This window comes from Myxine glutinosa, chromosome 1, assembly GCF_964187855.1.
Source record: "Myxine glutinosa chromosome 1, kmMyxGlut1.1, whole genome shotgun sequence".
In the NCBI taxonomy this organism is placed as follows: Eukaryota; Metazoa; Chordata; class Myxini; order Myxiniformes; family Myxinidae; genus Myxine; species Myxine glutinosa.
Genome location: NC_136261.1, coordinates 75,347,986 through 75,365,431, shown reverse-complemented (window position 1 = coordinate 75,365,431; position 17,446 = coordinate 75,347,986). Strand labels below are relative to the sequence as shown.

The following is a 17,446-nucleotide window of genomic DNA, read 5'->3' as shown; positions in this document are numbered from 1 at the left end:
TTTTAGCCGATAAATTTCATGAACTGAGGCGGCAGGAATTTGTAATTTATTCAGGGTGCCCAAGATAACCTGCCCACTCTTCACGAAAGACACCAGCGGATCTCATTGTCCACCCATAATGCTAACAGATGGGACACCTAAATTAATGCCCATCCAAAGGATGACACGTTATGATAAAAGCCCTGCTTAAAGTCAGGTCGGGAACCGAACCTGGACATGACATCTCGAAGGCAATTGTGTGCCATCTCTTCAACATTGTCACACCAAGTAAAAATTAGATAGATTCTTCATCCATATTTATCTCCTGTACAGAGACTTACTTCCTTTAGCAAAAAACTGGTTGCACAGGGTGGGCCATTTATCTATTCCCATTTTTGAACCCCTGTAATTATGTTGCTAAGAAACGAAATCAAACAAAATATTTACAGGATATATCTACATATTTCATGTTTTTGCGGTACAAATTTTATTGTATTCAGAAGTGTACAAAATTAGTTATATGCAATATAAACGACAATATGCTCTGGCCACCTCGTTCGCTAGATGTCACTCCGTGAAATTTCTTATTGTGGGGTTTTCTTAAGGGCAAGGTTTACGCAACTTGACCAGTGAACTTTCAAGACCTGAATGAGTGTATTCAAGCAGCTTTTGGAGATTTTATGGTCGGATCTGACAGAAAATAGTCTTGCAGGAGAATTTTCGAGAATTTTGAGAATCTTGGAGAATTTGGTAACTCGCAAAGGGATGCACACATTCCTTGAAAATGATGGAAATCACGTCGAAATTCATAACTAATTTTGTACACTTCTGAAGTCAACTTCAAGGGGCGACTGGGTCCACTTAACATCTTCCCATGATCCCTAAACAGTCGCAGGTGAAATTTTCTCAGTGGTCAAAATGTAAAATTCTGAGCTCTGAGAAAAACTGGAGGACCGTCTTATAGACCCTTTTATTAATTTAATCAGGGTGTTTTCTCAGGTTGTGTGTGAACTGTGAGTTGTCAAACTTGTCAGCAAAGTGTCCCAAGCCAAAGTGGTGTTCGTTATTTTCCATGAGCCTTGACTCCTGCACAAGTATCAACCACATTATGATTGATTTCCTGAGTTGTAATGACTTTTAATCAGTTCCTTTACAATTTACATGTTTATGCCTCCCATATATTCATGTATATCCGTAATTAATTAAATGTTATCATGCAACAAAAGTTATGCTCCAGAAATGTTATTTGGAGGTTAGGCCTTTGAGCTCATAAGCTCTTTGCAATCTCACTATGTTCTTGTAGACAAGACAAGACTGGTTGATACCAGAATGAAATTGAAGTTGGCATAAGAAAGGAATGCAATCAGTGTTTGTGGATCATCACTAATTTAAACAATCATGCGGATGGATGACACAACAAAAGCAATTCTTTAAATGAAACAATCTTTGCTATTTGGCATGGATTCATGTTTGAGATGCAAACATTATTAACCCGAGTGACATACCTGCTCCAAAGCTCTCATCTCCGCACACCGATAACTTGTTGACATCCATCAGGTTCGCAAAGTAATTCCAGCCTGTAGGAGTTTCGTACAAGGTAATTTTGGTTGCTTTTGCAACTCTGGAAAACAGTGAGTAAAATAGAGAAGGGGTGGGGGAAGGAGGGAAAGGATGATGAATTGTGGTCTTCAAATAGAATCACATCTAGCAAATACACAACGATATTCAAGGAATTTTGGTGGAGGAGAAGGCCACTCAGTCCATCATGCCTGTGCTACACCAACCCCAAAAACCATCACCCATCCACATACAAGCTGCAGTGCCTTCGGAGAGTATTCACACCCCTTGACTTTTTTCACATTGTGTTGTATTACAGCCGATACCCCATAATGTCAAAGTGGAATTATATTTTTAGAAACTTTTACAAAATAATTAAAAATGAAATAAAGAAATATCTAATTTGCATAAGGATTAAACTCCCTGAGTCAATACTTCTTAGAAGCGCCTTTGGCAGTGACTCCAATCTTCTTGGGTATGTCTGTATCAGCTTTGCACATCTAAATTCAACCTCTGTCAAGTTGGATGGGGAGCGTCGGTAGACAGCAATCTTCAAGTCTATCCATAAATTCTCTATGTGATTCAAGTCTGGGCTTTGGCTGGACCACTCAAGGACTTTCACATTCTTGTTCTGAAGCAATTCCAGTGTTGCTTTGGCTGTATGATTGGGGTCATTGTCCTGTTGGAATGTAAATCTTCCCTGCAGTCTAAGGTCTTTTGTACTCTGAAGCAGGTTCTCCTCAAGGTTTTGCCTGTATCCGTTCATCGTTCCCGCTACCCTTACAAGTCTCCCAGTCCCTACCAATGTAAAGTATCCCCATAACATGATGCTGCCACCACCATACTTCATGGTAGGGATGGTGTTAGATGAGTGATGAGCTGTCAGTGTTCAATTTTCATCTCATCAGACGACAGAATCTTTTGCCTCATGCTCTGAGAGTCTTTCACATGCTTTCACAAACTCCAGGTGTGCTGTCATGTGGCTTTTTCTCAGGAGTGGCTGACATCTGGCCACTCTCCCATAAAGCCTAGATTTGTGAAATGCTGCAGAGACTGCTGTCCTTCCAGCAGGTTCTCCCATTTCAGCCAAGGAGCTCCGTAGTTCTGTCAGAGTGGTCTTTAGATTCTTGGTCATATCCCTGACCAAGGTCCTTCTTGCTCAGTTGCTCAGTTTGGTCGGATGGCCAGCTCTAGGAAGAGTCTGGGTTGTTCCATATTCTTTCCATTTCCTAATGATGTTGCTCACTGTGCTCTTGAGAACTTTTAAACACTCCAGAAATTGTTTTATATCCCTTCCCCCAGATCTATACCTCCTCACAATTCTATCTCGGAGTTCTACGGACAATTCCTTGGACTCCATGCTAGAGTTTCTGCTCTGTGTGACCATATATATAAAGATGTTTCTTTCAAAATCATGTCCAATCAATTGAATTGGCCACAGGTGGACTCCAATCAAGCTGTAGAGACATTTCAAGGATGATCAAGGAAAATTGGATGCACCTGAGCTCAATTTGGAATGTCATCGTAAAAGGGTTGAACACTTATTGACTCAAGACATTTCAGCTTTTCATTTTTAATCTTTCAGTAAAAGATTTCCGGAAAACAAATGAAACTTTGAAATTACGGGGTATTATTTGTAGATCATTGACAAAAAAATCTCAATTTAATCCATTTTAAATTCAGGCTGTAACACAACAAAATGTGTAAAACGTCAAAGGGTGTGAATACTTTCTGAAGGCACTGCACCTGCAAGTCCTGCCAATATCCCTGTACCCCTCAATCCCCAATGCATCTAGGTACCTACATAATTACAATATAAACCTTTTCTTGAGAGACCATTCCATGCATCAACTACTCTGACTCTAATCACACGATGCCTGTAAATGTGCACTTTGTATACACTGCTTTAAATTTCTGTTGAAAAAAAAAAACATTCTGACTATTAAGAAAATCTTATATGCTTTCTCACTGTATAATTTCCATTCACGAGGTATTGTGGGGGAAGTTGCAGTTATTATAGACCGGGAAGGTCCTAATGAGGCAAAGATAGTCAAGGCTCGAGATAATCTCGAGCTGTGCCAAGCCGCATTCCCCAATGGGCTACTCTTATGAAATTTACTACAGCATATTTTTAACACCCACTACAGGAACCCAACTAACAGCATTAACTTGAGCAGTGTGTGTAAAAATAAGCAGACCGATAGTGAAACGTACCAGGGCCCCCAAAGATATTTGACATTTCCCTGATGCGGAATGTAATAAGTCAGCAAGAAGTTAGAGCATTGCTAGTTCGAATTAAACTTTATCTGGCAATAGTGTGAAACTCCTTTCAAACTGACTTGTAGGAACGAAGAAAAGGGCACACGCTATCCTAACACAAGTGGTGGAGCACCTCTTTCCATTTGTGAAAATTTTCTACACATATCCCATTTGCAAAAACTTGAAATATCATCAAAAAACGGTACAGCTATAATAATATATCTTCCCTTACAAGGAATTTCAATGGAGAAGCCCATTAGGCCTATCAAAGTCTGCACTGGTATTGCCATCTTGTGGTTGTTTGACTCTATTAGTATGGCAGATAGGTGCAGGATTTGTGCCTTTGATAATACAAGCATGGCATTTGGCACACAGTCAGAGTATGTCCTTCGGAAGATATTTGGCTATAGGGCCATCGCAGATTTGTCCTTTTTTGAAAAATGGCCGCCATTGTTGTCACAGGACAAATCTGTGATGGCCCTATAGCCAAATATCTTCCTTAGGGCATACTCTAACTGTGTGCCAACTCTCGTGTTTGTATCATCCAAGTCACAATTCTCCCAAATATTTCACCTATCTGCCGTACTAAAAATTGGGCGCCATTTTTATTGGACACATCTGTGATGACTCTAATAGGCAGAATATTTAACTGTGTACCAAATACCATGCTTGTATGATTCAAACAACAGTTTATACAAATTAATATACCATGTACCATATACCATATACCATATACCATAATATACCATATAAACGGTGGCCATTTAAAAACATTGTTTTCACAGGACAAATATATGGTAACCCTATAGCTAGGGGTTTTTAATTAATCTGCCAAATGTCAAGCTTAAATGACCACAACAACAGTTTATACACAGTAATGTACCAAATATATGTAAAATAACAAGCAATGGAGGCCATTTTGAAAAATGGCTGCCATTGTTGTCACAGGACAAATCTACGATGGCCCTATAGCCAAATATCTTCCTTAGGGCATACTCTAACTGTGTGCCAACTCTCGTGCTTGTATCATCCAAATCACAATTCTCCCAAATATTTCACCTATCTGCCGTACTGCAGACTTGGCATTTAATATGGAATATTTTTTTTTCTTGACTTGGGTTTACTTTCTGAACTCAGTATATCAATCTGGTGAGTTTATTTTACCCTTCGGTGATGTCTTTGTTGAAAGAACCATGTCACTGATTGTCTTTCGCAGCAAGAAGTCAATAACAGGATTATATCACAGGTGGTGTGACAAAATGTAAGGACAGGTACATTTGACGATTGGCTTCACAATCGGGTATATAAGGGTTGTTGCGTTCTGTATTAGTGGAAAACAACTGCTGCACATCTATAAAAGTTACTGCCGCTTCCTCTGGAGATGGTCCGTCAACTTGACAATGCTGTTTGTCATGGAGTGGTGGCTTTACGAAATTCTGGCATGAAACAGCATGCTATTGCTCGGCATTATGGCATCACTCAAGGTCAGGTGTCAAAGATCCTGAAACGAAATGCTCAGAGGGGTGTCCCTACTCCAATACCGAGGCCAGGACGTCCACGCAGAACCACAAGGAGAGATGATTGCCAGCTGCACCGGTTAGTCTGCAATGGCCATACCAAGTCAGCTAATCGGCTTCGGGCTGAGTGGCAGCAACTGACAAATGTGCCTGTATCCAGAAGGCTAGTCAACCAACGACTGGTTCAAGCAGGCTATCATGCCAGGCATCCCCTGAGAAAGCCACGCCTGACCAGACAACACAGCCAGCGCCGATTGCAGTGGGCCAGAGAGCACCGTCAATGGCAGCCAGGACACTGGAATCACGTGACCTTCAGTGACGAGTCTAGATTTCTGGTCTATCGTCAAGATGGCCGTGTCCGAGTGCACAGACAAGTGCATGAAGCCCACAACGAAGATTGTATAGTGCCAAGAGTCCAAGCTGGAGGTGGTGGGGTGACCGTTTGGGCTGCTTTTCATGCAGGGGGAAAAACTGACATGGTTGTTCTGAATGGAAACCTGAACCAGTTCAAGTACAGGGCCATTCTGGAAGAAACATTGCTTCCATTTGCTCATGCAGCCTTTCGAGGAAACTTTGTCTTCCAAGATGACAATGCACGGCCTCATCGTGCTCGCATGATCCAACACTTTCTTGCTGACCGTGGTGTAGAGCATATGGAGTGGCCTGCCATGTCCCCGGATATGAATCCGATAGAGAACTTGTGGGCATAATTAATGCGTCAAATCGACCACTTGGACCAGCAGCCGACCTCTGTGCGTGAATTGCAGCAGGCTATTGTCACTGCATGGCAAGCGATTCCTGTCCAAACCTTGGCAAATCTCGTGAACAGCATCCCTCGACGTGTATGTGCTCTCCTGAATGCTCATGGGGGTTACACGAAGTACTGAACTGTAATTTTACTGTCCGTAATCCCAGTCATAATTTAGCTTTTGTTTTTGTTGAATTTTTTTTTGGCTAATGTGCAAAATAAAGAGATACTTCTGGAAAACGTACAGAAGTTTAACACAGTACTGTCCGTGAATTGAGTTCGATATCAGTTTCCATCACTTTCAAGGATCAATTTATTTGCTTCGAAATGTCAAATGTGGTTTTTGTTTCTTTTAAAGGTCACATTAACAAAATCTACAATAATTTCAACATAATTCCAATGAACTTTTGGTTCTAAGTCATCTTGAAAAGTAAGTTCACCCCCACAAAAAAAATATTCCATATTAAATGCCAAGTCTGTATATCCTTATCCATGCTCTATGCTTTCAAAGGCTGAGCATCAAACATGGAAGCAGCACATGTCATTTTAAACTTTGTGCATGTCAGCACATGTCGTCCACCAATTTTAGTCACAACTCGTCCATAACTTTTTTCAATATCATGTTATATAATCGCTTTTCACCTTATCTCTCAATGGTGAAGAATCACTTAGAAATTAAATAATTCTCATATCCGACTCCATGTTCAGATCTTCACCAAAATCGAATCGATTAGTCCTTGTCACTCACCCAACCTCTCCACTAAGTTTCGTCCAAACCCGTCTATAACTTTTTGAGATATCGTGCTATTTATCGTTTTTGACCGATCACTCGATGGTGAAGAATCACTTAAAAAATTGTACTAGCCAGATCCAAATCCGGATCTTCACCAAAATCTAATCATTTCGTCCTTGTCACATGCACTACCTCTCTGCCAAATTTCGTTTGAATCCGTCCACAACGTTTTGAGAAAAAAAAAGCCTTTGCTGGGACTCGGCCAGGATTCGAACGGACGACCTCCCAGACTCGGAGCGGATGCTCTAATCATTATACAGGCAGTCCCTGAGTTACGAACGCCCGACTTACGAACGCCCGTACTTACGTACCGACCTCCGTAAAGCCTATTATTTAAAAAATCGAGTTACATACAATGGTTCGTACTAACGAACGGGCGGACTACTTTGGGCGATGCTCAAAACACTGCGCATTTCAGTGGTTCATCGGCCCGAGGGAGAACAACGCCACGCCGTCGTCGCCATTTTAAGTTGAATCGCGTAAACACTGTTGTGTGCGTTGTGTTTTGACTTAAAATTTTCGTGTGTTTACCCTCGTAATCATGGCTCCAAAGCGTAAATCGGATGCAAGTGATGGTGATGCATCGAAGAAAAGGAAAACAATCACGATTGAAATGAAAGTGGAAATAATAAAGCGATCGGAGAGAGGTGAAACACCAACAAACATTGGAAAAGCATTAGGCTACAGTCGGTCAATGATCGGGACAATTATAAAGGACAAGGGGAGAGTAATGGAGCATGTAAAAGGCTCTGTACCAATGAAAGTGACAATTATCACTAAAGGTGGGTTTTCACGGGACACGCGAACGGTTCGCGAAGGATGCGAATGTCAAAAAAATGGCAAAGTCCAACATTCGTATTTTAGGCTCCAAAAGTTCGCCAAACATGCGCGGGGGTTCGGAAGCGTCGTCAATTGTTCGCATCCTGTTTCAAACATTTTTGAAATACCCACCGAACAAAAAACGACTCCTGCAAACAATTGACGACGCTTCCGAACCCCCGCGCATGTTTGGCGAACTTTTGGAGCCTAAAATACCAATGTTGAACTTTGCCATTTTTTCGACATTCGCATCCTTCGCGAACCGTTCGCGTGTCCCGTGAAAACCCACCTTAAGCAACACAGTGGTTTAATTATCGAAATGGAAAGGCTATTGGTAATTTGGTTGGAGGATCAAAATCGCCATCGACTGGGAATGAAACAAACGTACCCGTTTGTTTGCGAACGGGTACGTTTTTCATGGAAGTCCTTCACGAACTTGCTGTCCATGTCTGACGTGCGACTGAAGGTGCTACAGGAATATGGAATTTATTGGTTTCATGCTTTAGCATCCACCGTTTCTGCATTGTCTGTTTGCTTCTGGCCTCCCACCAGAAGAGATAAATAGAGGAGAGATATATCAAGGTATGATCGTTTCAAGGTATGCAAGACATCAATCGGAACGAGAGTAAGTGTTAACCTTTAATCATTATCTTTTCTTTTATATCTAAACAGTTTAAGAAATGTTTCTTTCATGTTTTTTATACCTATACATGTTATCGGTAAAATATATACTATATACTAAGACAAACATTTGACTAATTGACGCTAGATGTGAACCGTACGTAACTGTTCCGACTTACATACAAATTCGACTTACAGACAGACTTAAAAACGGAACTCGTTCGTAACCCGGGGACTGCCTGTACCACCGAGTCCGGTTAATTATTTTGAGCAGCATCTCCCAGAGAAAGATAACAGAGTTCAAAGATTGAATGATGATCTGCTTTTGTATAGTGGGCACCCCTACTAGGCTGATTTTATCCATCCTGGCCATTCCCAAATTAACCATCATTAAATGGAAGACTACAGGCAATATGATGAAATATTGGTTTGATATGATGTTTGGCATTTGCAACCAGGCACTTCCTTGAAGCTTGATGATGGCATCCAAAGTGGAAATCATAATGGTAACGTGGTGCCAACAGCATTTCCACTCGGCCAACTTTGGCCCTCTGATCTGTGTGGTCTACAAAGGCTTAGCAAGGCCTGTCGTGTGATTGTGCCCCCACAAGGATTGCAATATAAACTGTGTGAGTTACATTGACCACACCATGACTGTTTACAAAGTGTTAGACAGTGACAGATAAGGATTTGATTGTCCTTTATTCTCAATCCTCCTGGCAATGCAGTTCGATATGCTGAGGGGCACTTTTAACAAGGAGAAGAGGAAATAGGATGGGTGTAGTGGGTTAGGGTTGCTCACTCTCAGACTATAGCAGGATTAATCCATTACATAGACATTCAAGGAGACAAAAGAGTGTGTGCAGCATAGCGTGAGAGAAGAATCATCTTGGGCTCAAATAACACCTCATTAATTTGTGTATAGCCGAGTTGGTAAACGCCAGAGATGTTGGCAAGAGTCCACTTGGATTAGTGTTATCAAATGTCTGCAGCCAATGAACCTTGGGAAACTCCAGCATAAGTCTCCAATGGAATGGTGTAAGTTCATAAATAATATAAAAAGAGCTCGGTCTCTGCGTGCCTGCGTGAAGTCACCAACTAATGCCGGCAGACATCACTCCCCGTTTGACATCCACCAAGGGATGGAAAGGATTGATGAATCACTTAACTGTAAAACCACCAAGATGACAGTTTATAGCTGAGTCTGGATTTGAACCCAGGCTAGACGGCTCAGGACCGAGTGTGATAGGTAAATCAGCATAGGAAAACTGTTTGTTTGTCCAAATAGTGGGGCTTAAGGTCATAGTTTGAGAGCTGACATGTGGAACCAAATTTACTTTTTACCCAGGTTCGAATCACTGTACTTTCCACCCATTTTATATCCACCACCCCTTCTTTCCCATCACTTGGAGTCCGAGTTTCCAAGTGGCTGATGAATGGGCAGTTTACAGCTTGGACTCCCAGTGATTGGCCAACTCTAAGAATGGATTGAGGTCAAGCGGGCAGCCATGGTGGAGTCAAGCAGGCTTGACAGCTGAACAAGAGGGACTGGGGTGTAAGAGAGAGTCTTGATCATTGGAAGAGGAGGAAGGCGAGAGCACTGTGATTGTGCTGCGCAGCTGGAACCGAGAGCCAACAGCCACCGAGATTCAACCAGGCCCGACCATAAGTCCCTCTTTCATCATTATGCTGTGCTTTCGATAGAACTTTCCTTCTTGTTTCCTGCTTGAAAATGTAACACTTTCCTTGTGATCTTCCCATTTGTAATTATGTGCTTGCTTTCCTTGTTCTTTTTTTTCTCTACAGGAGAGAACCTCAAGGAACAGCAAAGTAGAACTGACAATAGGACAAATATCAAGGGTATGAACAAATAGGAAAGGAAGAGAGTGAGAGGAGGGGAGGAAACAATGAAACTAGGAAAAAGGGTGGGTTACGATGGCTTCATGGGGTCAGGATGGTTTAATGGCATAAAGATCACGAGCCAGGTTGAGGCATAACATGATGTGGCAATGCACTGCCTGCTTTGCGCTAGAGAGAAGGGTGAGACAAAGAGGCCCCTGAAAAGTGGTCCCGCAGACAGCAGAAGTGAGGAATAAGAGTTGAGGTTTGCAGTCACCCTGGATTTTGGAAATTTAACCAAAAGGGGGATATTGGAAGAACATATGCATCCTGCAGTTGCTGGGGAGGGTCTGAGGACTGAGAGAACGAGCAGAAGGAGCAATATCAGAGAACCGGTCATAAATAAAGAGAGAGAGACCATCAACCTCCTATGATATGGGGATAGGACAGTCATCGACTAGGCGATTGGCTGTCTGTGTCTTGCTGCAGTCCCATGTTTCGATGTCAGTGAGGTTCCAAGAGTTCCTTCATGCATTGAGGCACCCCACCCCAATTTGAAGATGGGTCAGGCAGCACCACTCTTTGAGTGGTGGTTTAAAAATAAACTTACCTACTCTTAATAAATGACACAATGGCATCTTTAATGTTCCTCAACTAATGCTATCAGACCTGTCCCTGACTTAATGTACATCTATCTGATGGACGTCGCACAATGTGATGCAATGTGCTACCGAGGAAACACAAATGCAACAGTTTATCTTTGGGTGGATTAACCCAACCAAGTGCAGACACCTCAAAGGTAAATATGCTACATCTGGACTATCTTGTTGGATGCTCAGCTGTGTATGCACTTTCTATAACAGCATCAAACTAGAACGGCACTTGGTAGAGCACATACCTCCGCCAGGCTGAACAGTTTATGTTTTGTATCCCACTGATAGGCCGGATGTGGATTCGGACCTGAACCAAAATCTAATCGGCTTGTTCTTGTCACCTAACCAACTCGTCCACCAAGTTTAGTCACAACTCGTCCATAACTTTTTTTAAATATCATGTTATATAATCGCTTTTCACCTTATCTCTCAATGGTAAAGAATCACTTAGAAATAAATAATTAATCATATCTGAATCCATATTCAGATCTTCACCAAAATCGAATCGATTAGTCCTTGTCACTCACCCAACCTCTCCACCAAGTTTCGTCCAAACCCGTCTATAACTCTTTGAGATATCGTGCTATTTATCGTTTTTGGCCGATCACTCGATGGTGAAGAATCACTTTAAAAATTCTACTAGCCAGATCCAAATCCCGATGTTCACCAAAATCTAATAATTTCATCCTTGTCACATACACTACCTCTCTGCCAAATTTCGTTTGAATCCATCCACAACGATTTGAGATATTGTACCATACTTTATATCGGTTTTAGAAAGTATTCACACCCCTTGACTTTTCACATTTAGGTGTTACAGCCTAAATTTAAAATGGATTAATTTGTATTTTTTTTTTGTCACCGATCTACACAAAATACACCATAATGTCAAAGTGGAATTTTATTTTTTCGAAAGTCTTACAAATTAATTACAAATGAGAAGGTGAAAAGGTGAAATGTCTCAAGTCAATAAGTCTTCACAGAAGGACCCTATGCGATGACACTGCAAATTGAGCTCAGGTGCATCCAATTTCCTGTGATCAACCTTGAGATATCTCTACAACTTGATTGAGTCCACCTGTGGTCAATTCAATTGATTTGACATGATTTAGAAAGAAACAACTTTCTACAACATCCCACAGTTGACAGTGCATGTCAGAGCAGAAACTCTACCATGAAGTCCAAGGAACTGTCCGTAGACTTACGAGATAGAATTGTGAGGAGGTATAGATCTGGGTAAGGATATAAAACAATTTCTAGAGTGTTAAAAGTTCCCAAGAGCACAGTGAGCTCCATCATTAGGAAATGGAAAGAATATGGAATGACCCAGACTCTTCCTAGAGCTGTCTGTCCAACCAAACTGAGCAAGTTGGCAAGAAGGGCCTTGGTCAGGGAGGTGACCAAGAACCCAATGACCACTCTGACAGAACTACAGAGTTCCTTGGCTGAGATGGGAGAACCTGCTGGGAGGCCAACAGTCTCTACAGCACTTCACACATCTAGGCTTTATGGGAGAGTGGCCAGATGGAAGCCACTCCTGAGAAAAAGGCACATGACAGCATGCCTGGAACTTGCAGAAAGGCAAGTGAAAGATTCTGAGGGCATGAGGCACAATGTTCTGTGGTCTGATGACAGAAATAGAACTCTTTGGCCTGAATGCAAAGTGCTATGTCTAGTGGAAACCAAGTACACACAACACCCATCTAACACGAACCCTACCATGAAGCATGGTGGTGGCAGCATCATGCTATGGGGATGCTTTTCAGCGGCAGAGACTGGGAGACTTGTACGGATAGACGGAATAATGAATAGAGCCAAATACAGGGACATCCTTGATGAGAACCTGCTTCAGGGTGCAAAAGACCCTAGACTGTGGCGGATATTTACGTTCCAACAGGACAATGACCCCAAGCATACAGCCAAAGCAACACTGGAATTGCTTCAGAACAAGAATGTGAAAGTCATCGAGTGGCTCAGCCAAAGGCCAGACTTGAATCCCATTGAGAATATGTGGAAAGACTTGAAGATTACTGTTCACAGACACTCCCCATCCAACTTGACAGAGCTTGAGTAAATCTGCAAGGAAGAATAGGAGAAACTCTCCAAATGCAGATGTGCAAAGATGACACAGACATACCCAATAAGACTCAAAGCTGTAATCACTACCAAAGGCGCTTCTACGAAGTATTACTCAAGGGGTTGAATACTTATGTAAATTAGATATTTCTTGATTTCTTTTTCTTTTTTTTTTGTAATAAATTCTAAAAAAGAAATTTCCACTTCGACATTACGGCCTATTATGTGTAGATCAGCGACAAAAAAAAATCTCAATTTAATCCATTTTAAGTTTTTTTTTTTTTTTTTTTTTTATGTATTGTATTGTATATTGTATTTATGTATGTATTTTTTTAAGTTAAGGATGTAACATAACATAATGTGAAAAAGTCAAGGGGTATGAACTGTGAATACTTTCTGAAGGCAATGTAACTGAAGTTCAGGATCTTTGCAAAAAGCAAAAGAAATTGAAAAAATAAAAGAAGGAAAATAAGTTTTAAAAGTTGTTGTTCGTACAGTACAAGAACAGTATTTTATTAAAATTATAAACATAACAGAATTATATATGCAAATGGGGTGAATAAACAACAGGCACAGTTGGCCGAATGGCCTCCTACCATCTAAGATCCTTTGCATATCCTTGTCTTCTATAAATGTTTTGAGGAAATAATTCTCGAGTATCTTTCCAGAGCAGTTTGTACCATGATTGAAGAGGTTAACTGTGGCCGTGTAGTCAAAGGTCTGTAACATGCACTCCTATTTCTGTTTGAGAAAACTGACACCTGAGAGGACTTTCCTAAATAGACCTGGAGAGAAGGGACCACCAAAAGGCAGAATGCAGGATAGCAAAGATGGCCCAATGGAAGGAGGGTTTCCTGAGATTGCACGGCTTCTCGGTCTCCCTCAGTCCCAAGAGCAGTGCAGTTTAGGGGACTACAGGGACCAAGGTTAGTGACTCCAAACAAATGTCAGGATGGCCTAGAGGTACACACACTCGCCTCTAAACTGTATAGCCTGGGTTCGAATTTCGGCCCAGCTATAAACTGTCACATCCTGGTGTTTTACATGCAGTGGCATTTATCAATGAGTGTGCCCTCCCTTGGATAGATGTTAAACAGGTGTCCTGTCTGCCGGCAATAGTTGGTGAACATTGAAGATCCCAACCGTGTCCTTCGCAAAGAGTAGGTGAGCTATATCACCAGCATCCTAACCAAATTACAAATTCCTGCCCTACCTACTGCTGGGACGGCAATGGCAAACCACCTAGTATAACTTTTGCTAAGGAGGCTGATTTGGTAGTACCGACGCTCTGCGAAGAGTATGACATCAGAAAGAGAGAATACGTTTGTTGGTAATTTGTACTTTTGGTGGAAGTAACCAATCCCCAGAATCACGTGCTGAAAATCAAGATGGTGGCAAGAGAGGAAACAGGGAGGATGGGCCAGTGAATAATTATGTGAATTTTCTGGTCAACATAAAGATAACCCGATTAATGTTAAAGACAATTAACACACAAAAGGGTGATGATTGCTCATTATGGTTATATACAGCTTGAAAATGTAATTTCTAATCCCAGCAAAGATCTAGCGGTCTGCATTGACAGTACAATCATGTAAACATGTGAGAATGAAATGGTTAAAGTTTCCTGCCATAAAGGATCACAAGGTACTGAGGTTTCGGGCTTTACCCGCAGTTAATGCAAAAGCATAGTTATAAACAAAAGTCCAGGTGAAGTTCGAATCACCGCAACAAAAATAAAGATAATATTTAAATAAGTAGAGCTACATTCAAAGCACACTGCCCCCATGCCAAATAAATAAATAACATATCCTCCAGCCAGCGACATTGCTGGATGCCTTCGGCGTCCCACAGTGCCGCCGTGCAAAACAGAGACGGTATTGGAATTGGAGAGGTGTACAATAATTGATTGATTAATTGTGCAATTAAAAATAATAATAATCATAAAATAATCAATTTTTTAATCAATTGGCTAATAGAATACCTAAACCACCGCTTCTTCATCCAAATCTGCAACTTTTTGAAAATTAATTAATTAATAGGAAAATTAAGTAATTAATTGATTCATTGATTCATCAAAAAATAAAAATAAAATTACCCTTTACAACCATATCACTGGGTCACTGTCGTGCCCAAATATCAGCTTCCTCGCTCAAAAGGTGCCCGAGATATTGCCCAGATGAGAAAGGAAATAAATAAGTGATTAATAATGAAAATAAATAAATAAAAATCATAAAATAATTAATTTATTAATCAATTGGCTAAGAGCATCTCTAAACCACCATTACTTCATCCAACTCTGTAACCTTTTGAAAATCAATTAATAAATAGAAAAATTAAATAATTAATCGATTAATTAATTAATTAATCAATAAAAAATACCCTTTACAGCCAAATCACTTGGTCATTGTCATGTCCAAATATCAGCTTTCTAGCTCAAAAGGTGCCTGAGATATTGCCCAGATGAGAAAGGAAATAAATAAGTACTTAATAAATGCATAATCATTAAGTAACTAATCAATTAATTGATTAATCAAAAAAAACCATACCATTTTTGTCAAAGCACGTGTTCACTATTGTGCCCAAATTTCAGTTTTCCAGCTTAAAGCATGGCTGAGATATCGCAGGGAACAAACAAACAGAGTGAAAACTGAGTACTCCCTTTCGGCGAGCGTCATTGCCGGACGCCGAAGGATTTCAGCGCACGGTAATGACGTCATACAGCACCTGGAGATGGAATAGCGAGGGGCAGAGTACTATACCTATGACATGTCGTGGCATCATCAGTTTTGATTTCACCATTATGGGATCCCAAACATATCACTTGAACTTTAAAATACTGTCAACAACCATATTTAATGAACATGATACTTCTGTCTCATCCATCCATGTTACATATGAATGCATTACAAAATGAAGGATGCCATTCATGATTTATACAAGGAATATATACAAACGCCATACGTTATAACAAGGAGGCATCACCAAGTTTCCTAATTACCTCTCTCTGTCTCACTCTTCTCTCTCTCACACTCTTTTCCTTTGAAAGCAGGTTCAGTGATCCCAAAGAAACCTCATACCCAGATTTACACTGCGTTGGTTTCCTTTGCCTTCCTAGAGGTTGCCATGGAAGGAATTTTGACTTTGTCCAGGGTGAATAACTTCGCGAAAGACACCGTGGAACATCTAACACCCGCAAAACGAATACTAGCAGAGGGGACATCCGGCTTAACATCCATTTGAGGGGTTGGTGCATTTAGTAATGCTGTGAAACACCAATCCGATAAGTTAATACTAATTGGAAAAACACCAATCAGAAAAAACACTTGAACACTCAACCAGACCCGGTGGCATATAATGGCTCGAGTACCCACTGAGTCTGGGAGGGTCAGCGGTTCGTAATCTCGGCAGAGGCATTCCAAAAACTTTAAAATGTTGCTTCCTTGCTTGATGCTCAGCATTAAAAAACGATGGAGCAACGAGCAAACAACCATAGGTTGGCAACTATTATGCTGGTACGATGGGCCCAATGGCCTTCTATGTTGAAGATCCTGGTAAGAAAACTTCATATTATTATAGTCAGGTCAGGAATCGAACCCACACTAGATCCTATTGGCCAATCCATCAACATGTCTAACTGTATTTAATTATCGTATGCTTTATATAATTATCTAACTGTTTGAAACTACAGGTATGTTCACGGAATGGCTACATTCCATTGCTATTTTTTCATTGCTGCTATTTGCTGCTATTTGCTGCTATTTTTTTTGCTACAGATAGACATGCAAAAATAGCAGCAATGCTATTTGCAGCATTGCTGCTATTTTTTCATGAATAGCCAGATGGTAAGCAAGGTTTGAGATCTGGTGGTTTGGCTTTCAGCTTTCCGGAATGCGGAGAGGACATCCTATCTCGTGCTCGTCACACAAAGTGCAATTGGACCTATTGACGCTGATTATTTAAACAAAACCAAAAAAAAAACGAAAGAAATAGGAAGCAATGCCTTTATTGTCAATGATCTGATTCCTGAGTTTGTAACCTCACTATAACCCCACCCCTCCTCGTTTGCATGAAACGACCCACCCCAAAATCTCCCCAACATCGTGCCAATGGAATAAATGGATGACCTTCATCTATGTCAGCAACAATACATTAGAGTTTAATGATTAGACTCTTGTTAACAAACTAATTAATTCTGCGGATGATCCCTCATAGTCTATTAATTAAAAGGAAGCGTCCGTCTGTCCATGTGTCACGCTTCTTTGAAAGGGTTCCTGCTATCATCTACAGTCACGTGAAAAAGTAAGTACACCCCATGTAAAGTTTTGACTTTTTCAACATATTTCAACATACAGCTATTTGATCTTAATTTCAACAATATTGACAGATAAAGGTGATATAATATAACAAATATCATGAAACATTTACATTTTGTAGTCCATTGTATAATTTAAATAAACATAAATGCAAATTTCGCATGTGGAAAAAGTAAGTACACCGCTATATTAGGGTGGTCCACAATTTATTTTCTTTGAAATGTCATGTTCTCACCATCCAGAACTGTTCGAATACCTAACAAAACACTGCT

The 17,446-nt window shown here is 40.7% G+C and overlaps 1 protein-coding gene across 2 annotated transcripts in view; it reads right to left on the bottom strand.

Moving 5' to 3' along the window:
* Positions 1-17,446, bottom strand: part of LOC137425141 (phosphoglucomutase-like protein 5) — a 111,595-nt gene that overhangs the window by 25,950 nt on the left and 68,199 nt on the right. For both annotated transcript variants that reach the window (XM_068113275.2, XM_068113274.2), the window contains exon 7: positions 1,485-1,600. In XM_068113275.2, coding sequence (XP_067969376.1) covers positions 1,485-1,600 — 116 coding nt within the window. The remainder of the gene's footprint in view (positions 1-1,484; positions 1,601-17,446) is intronic.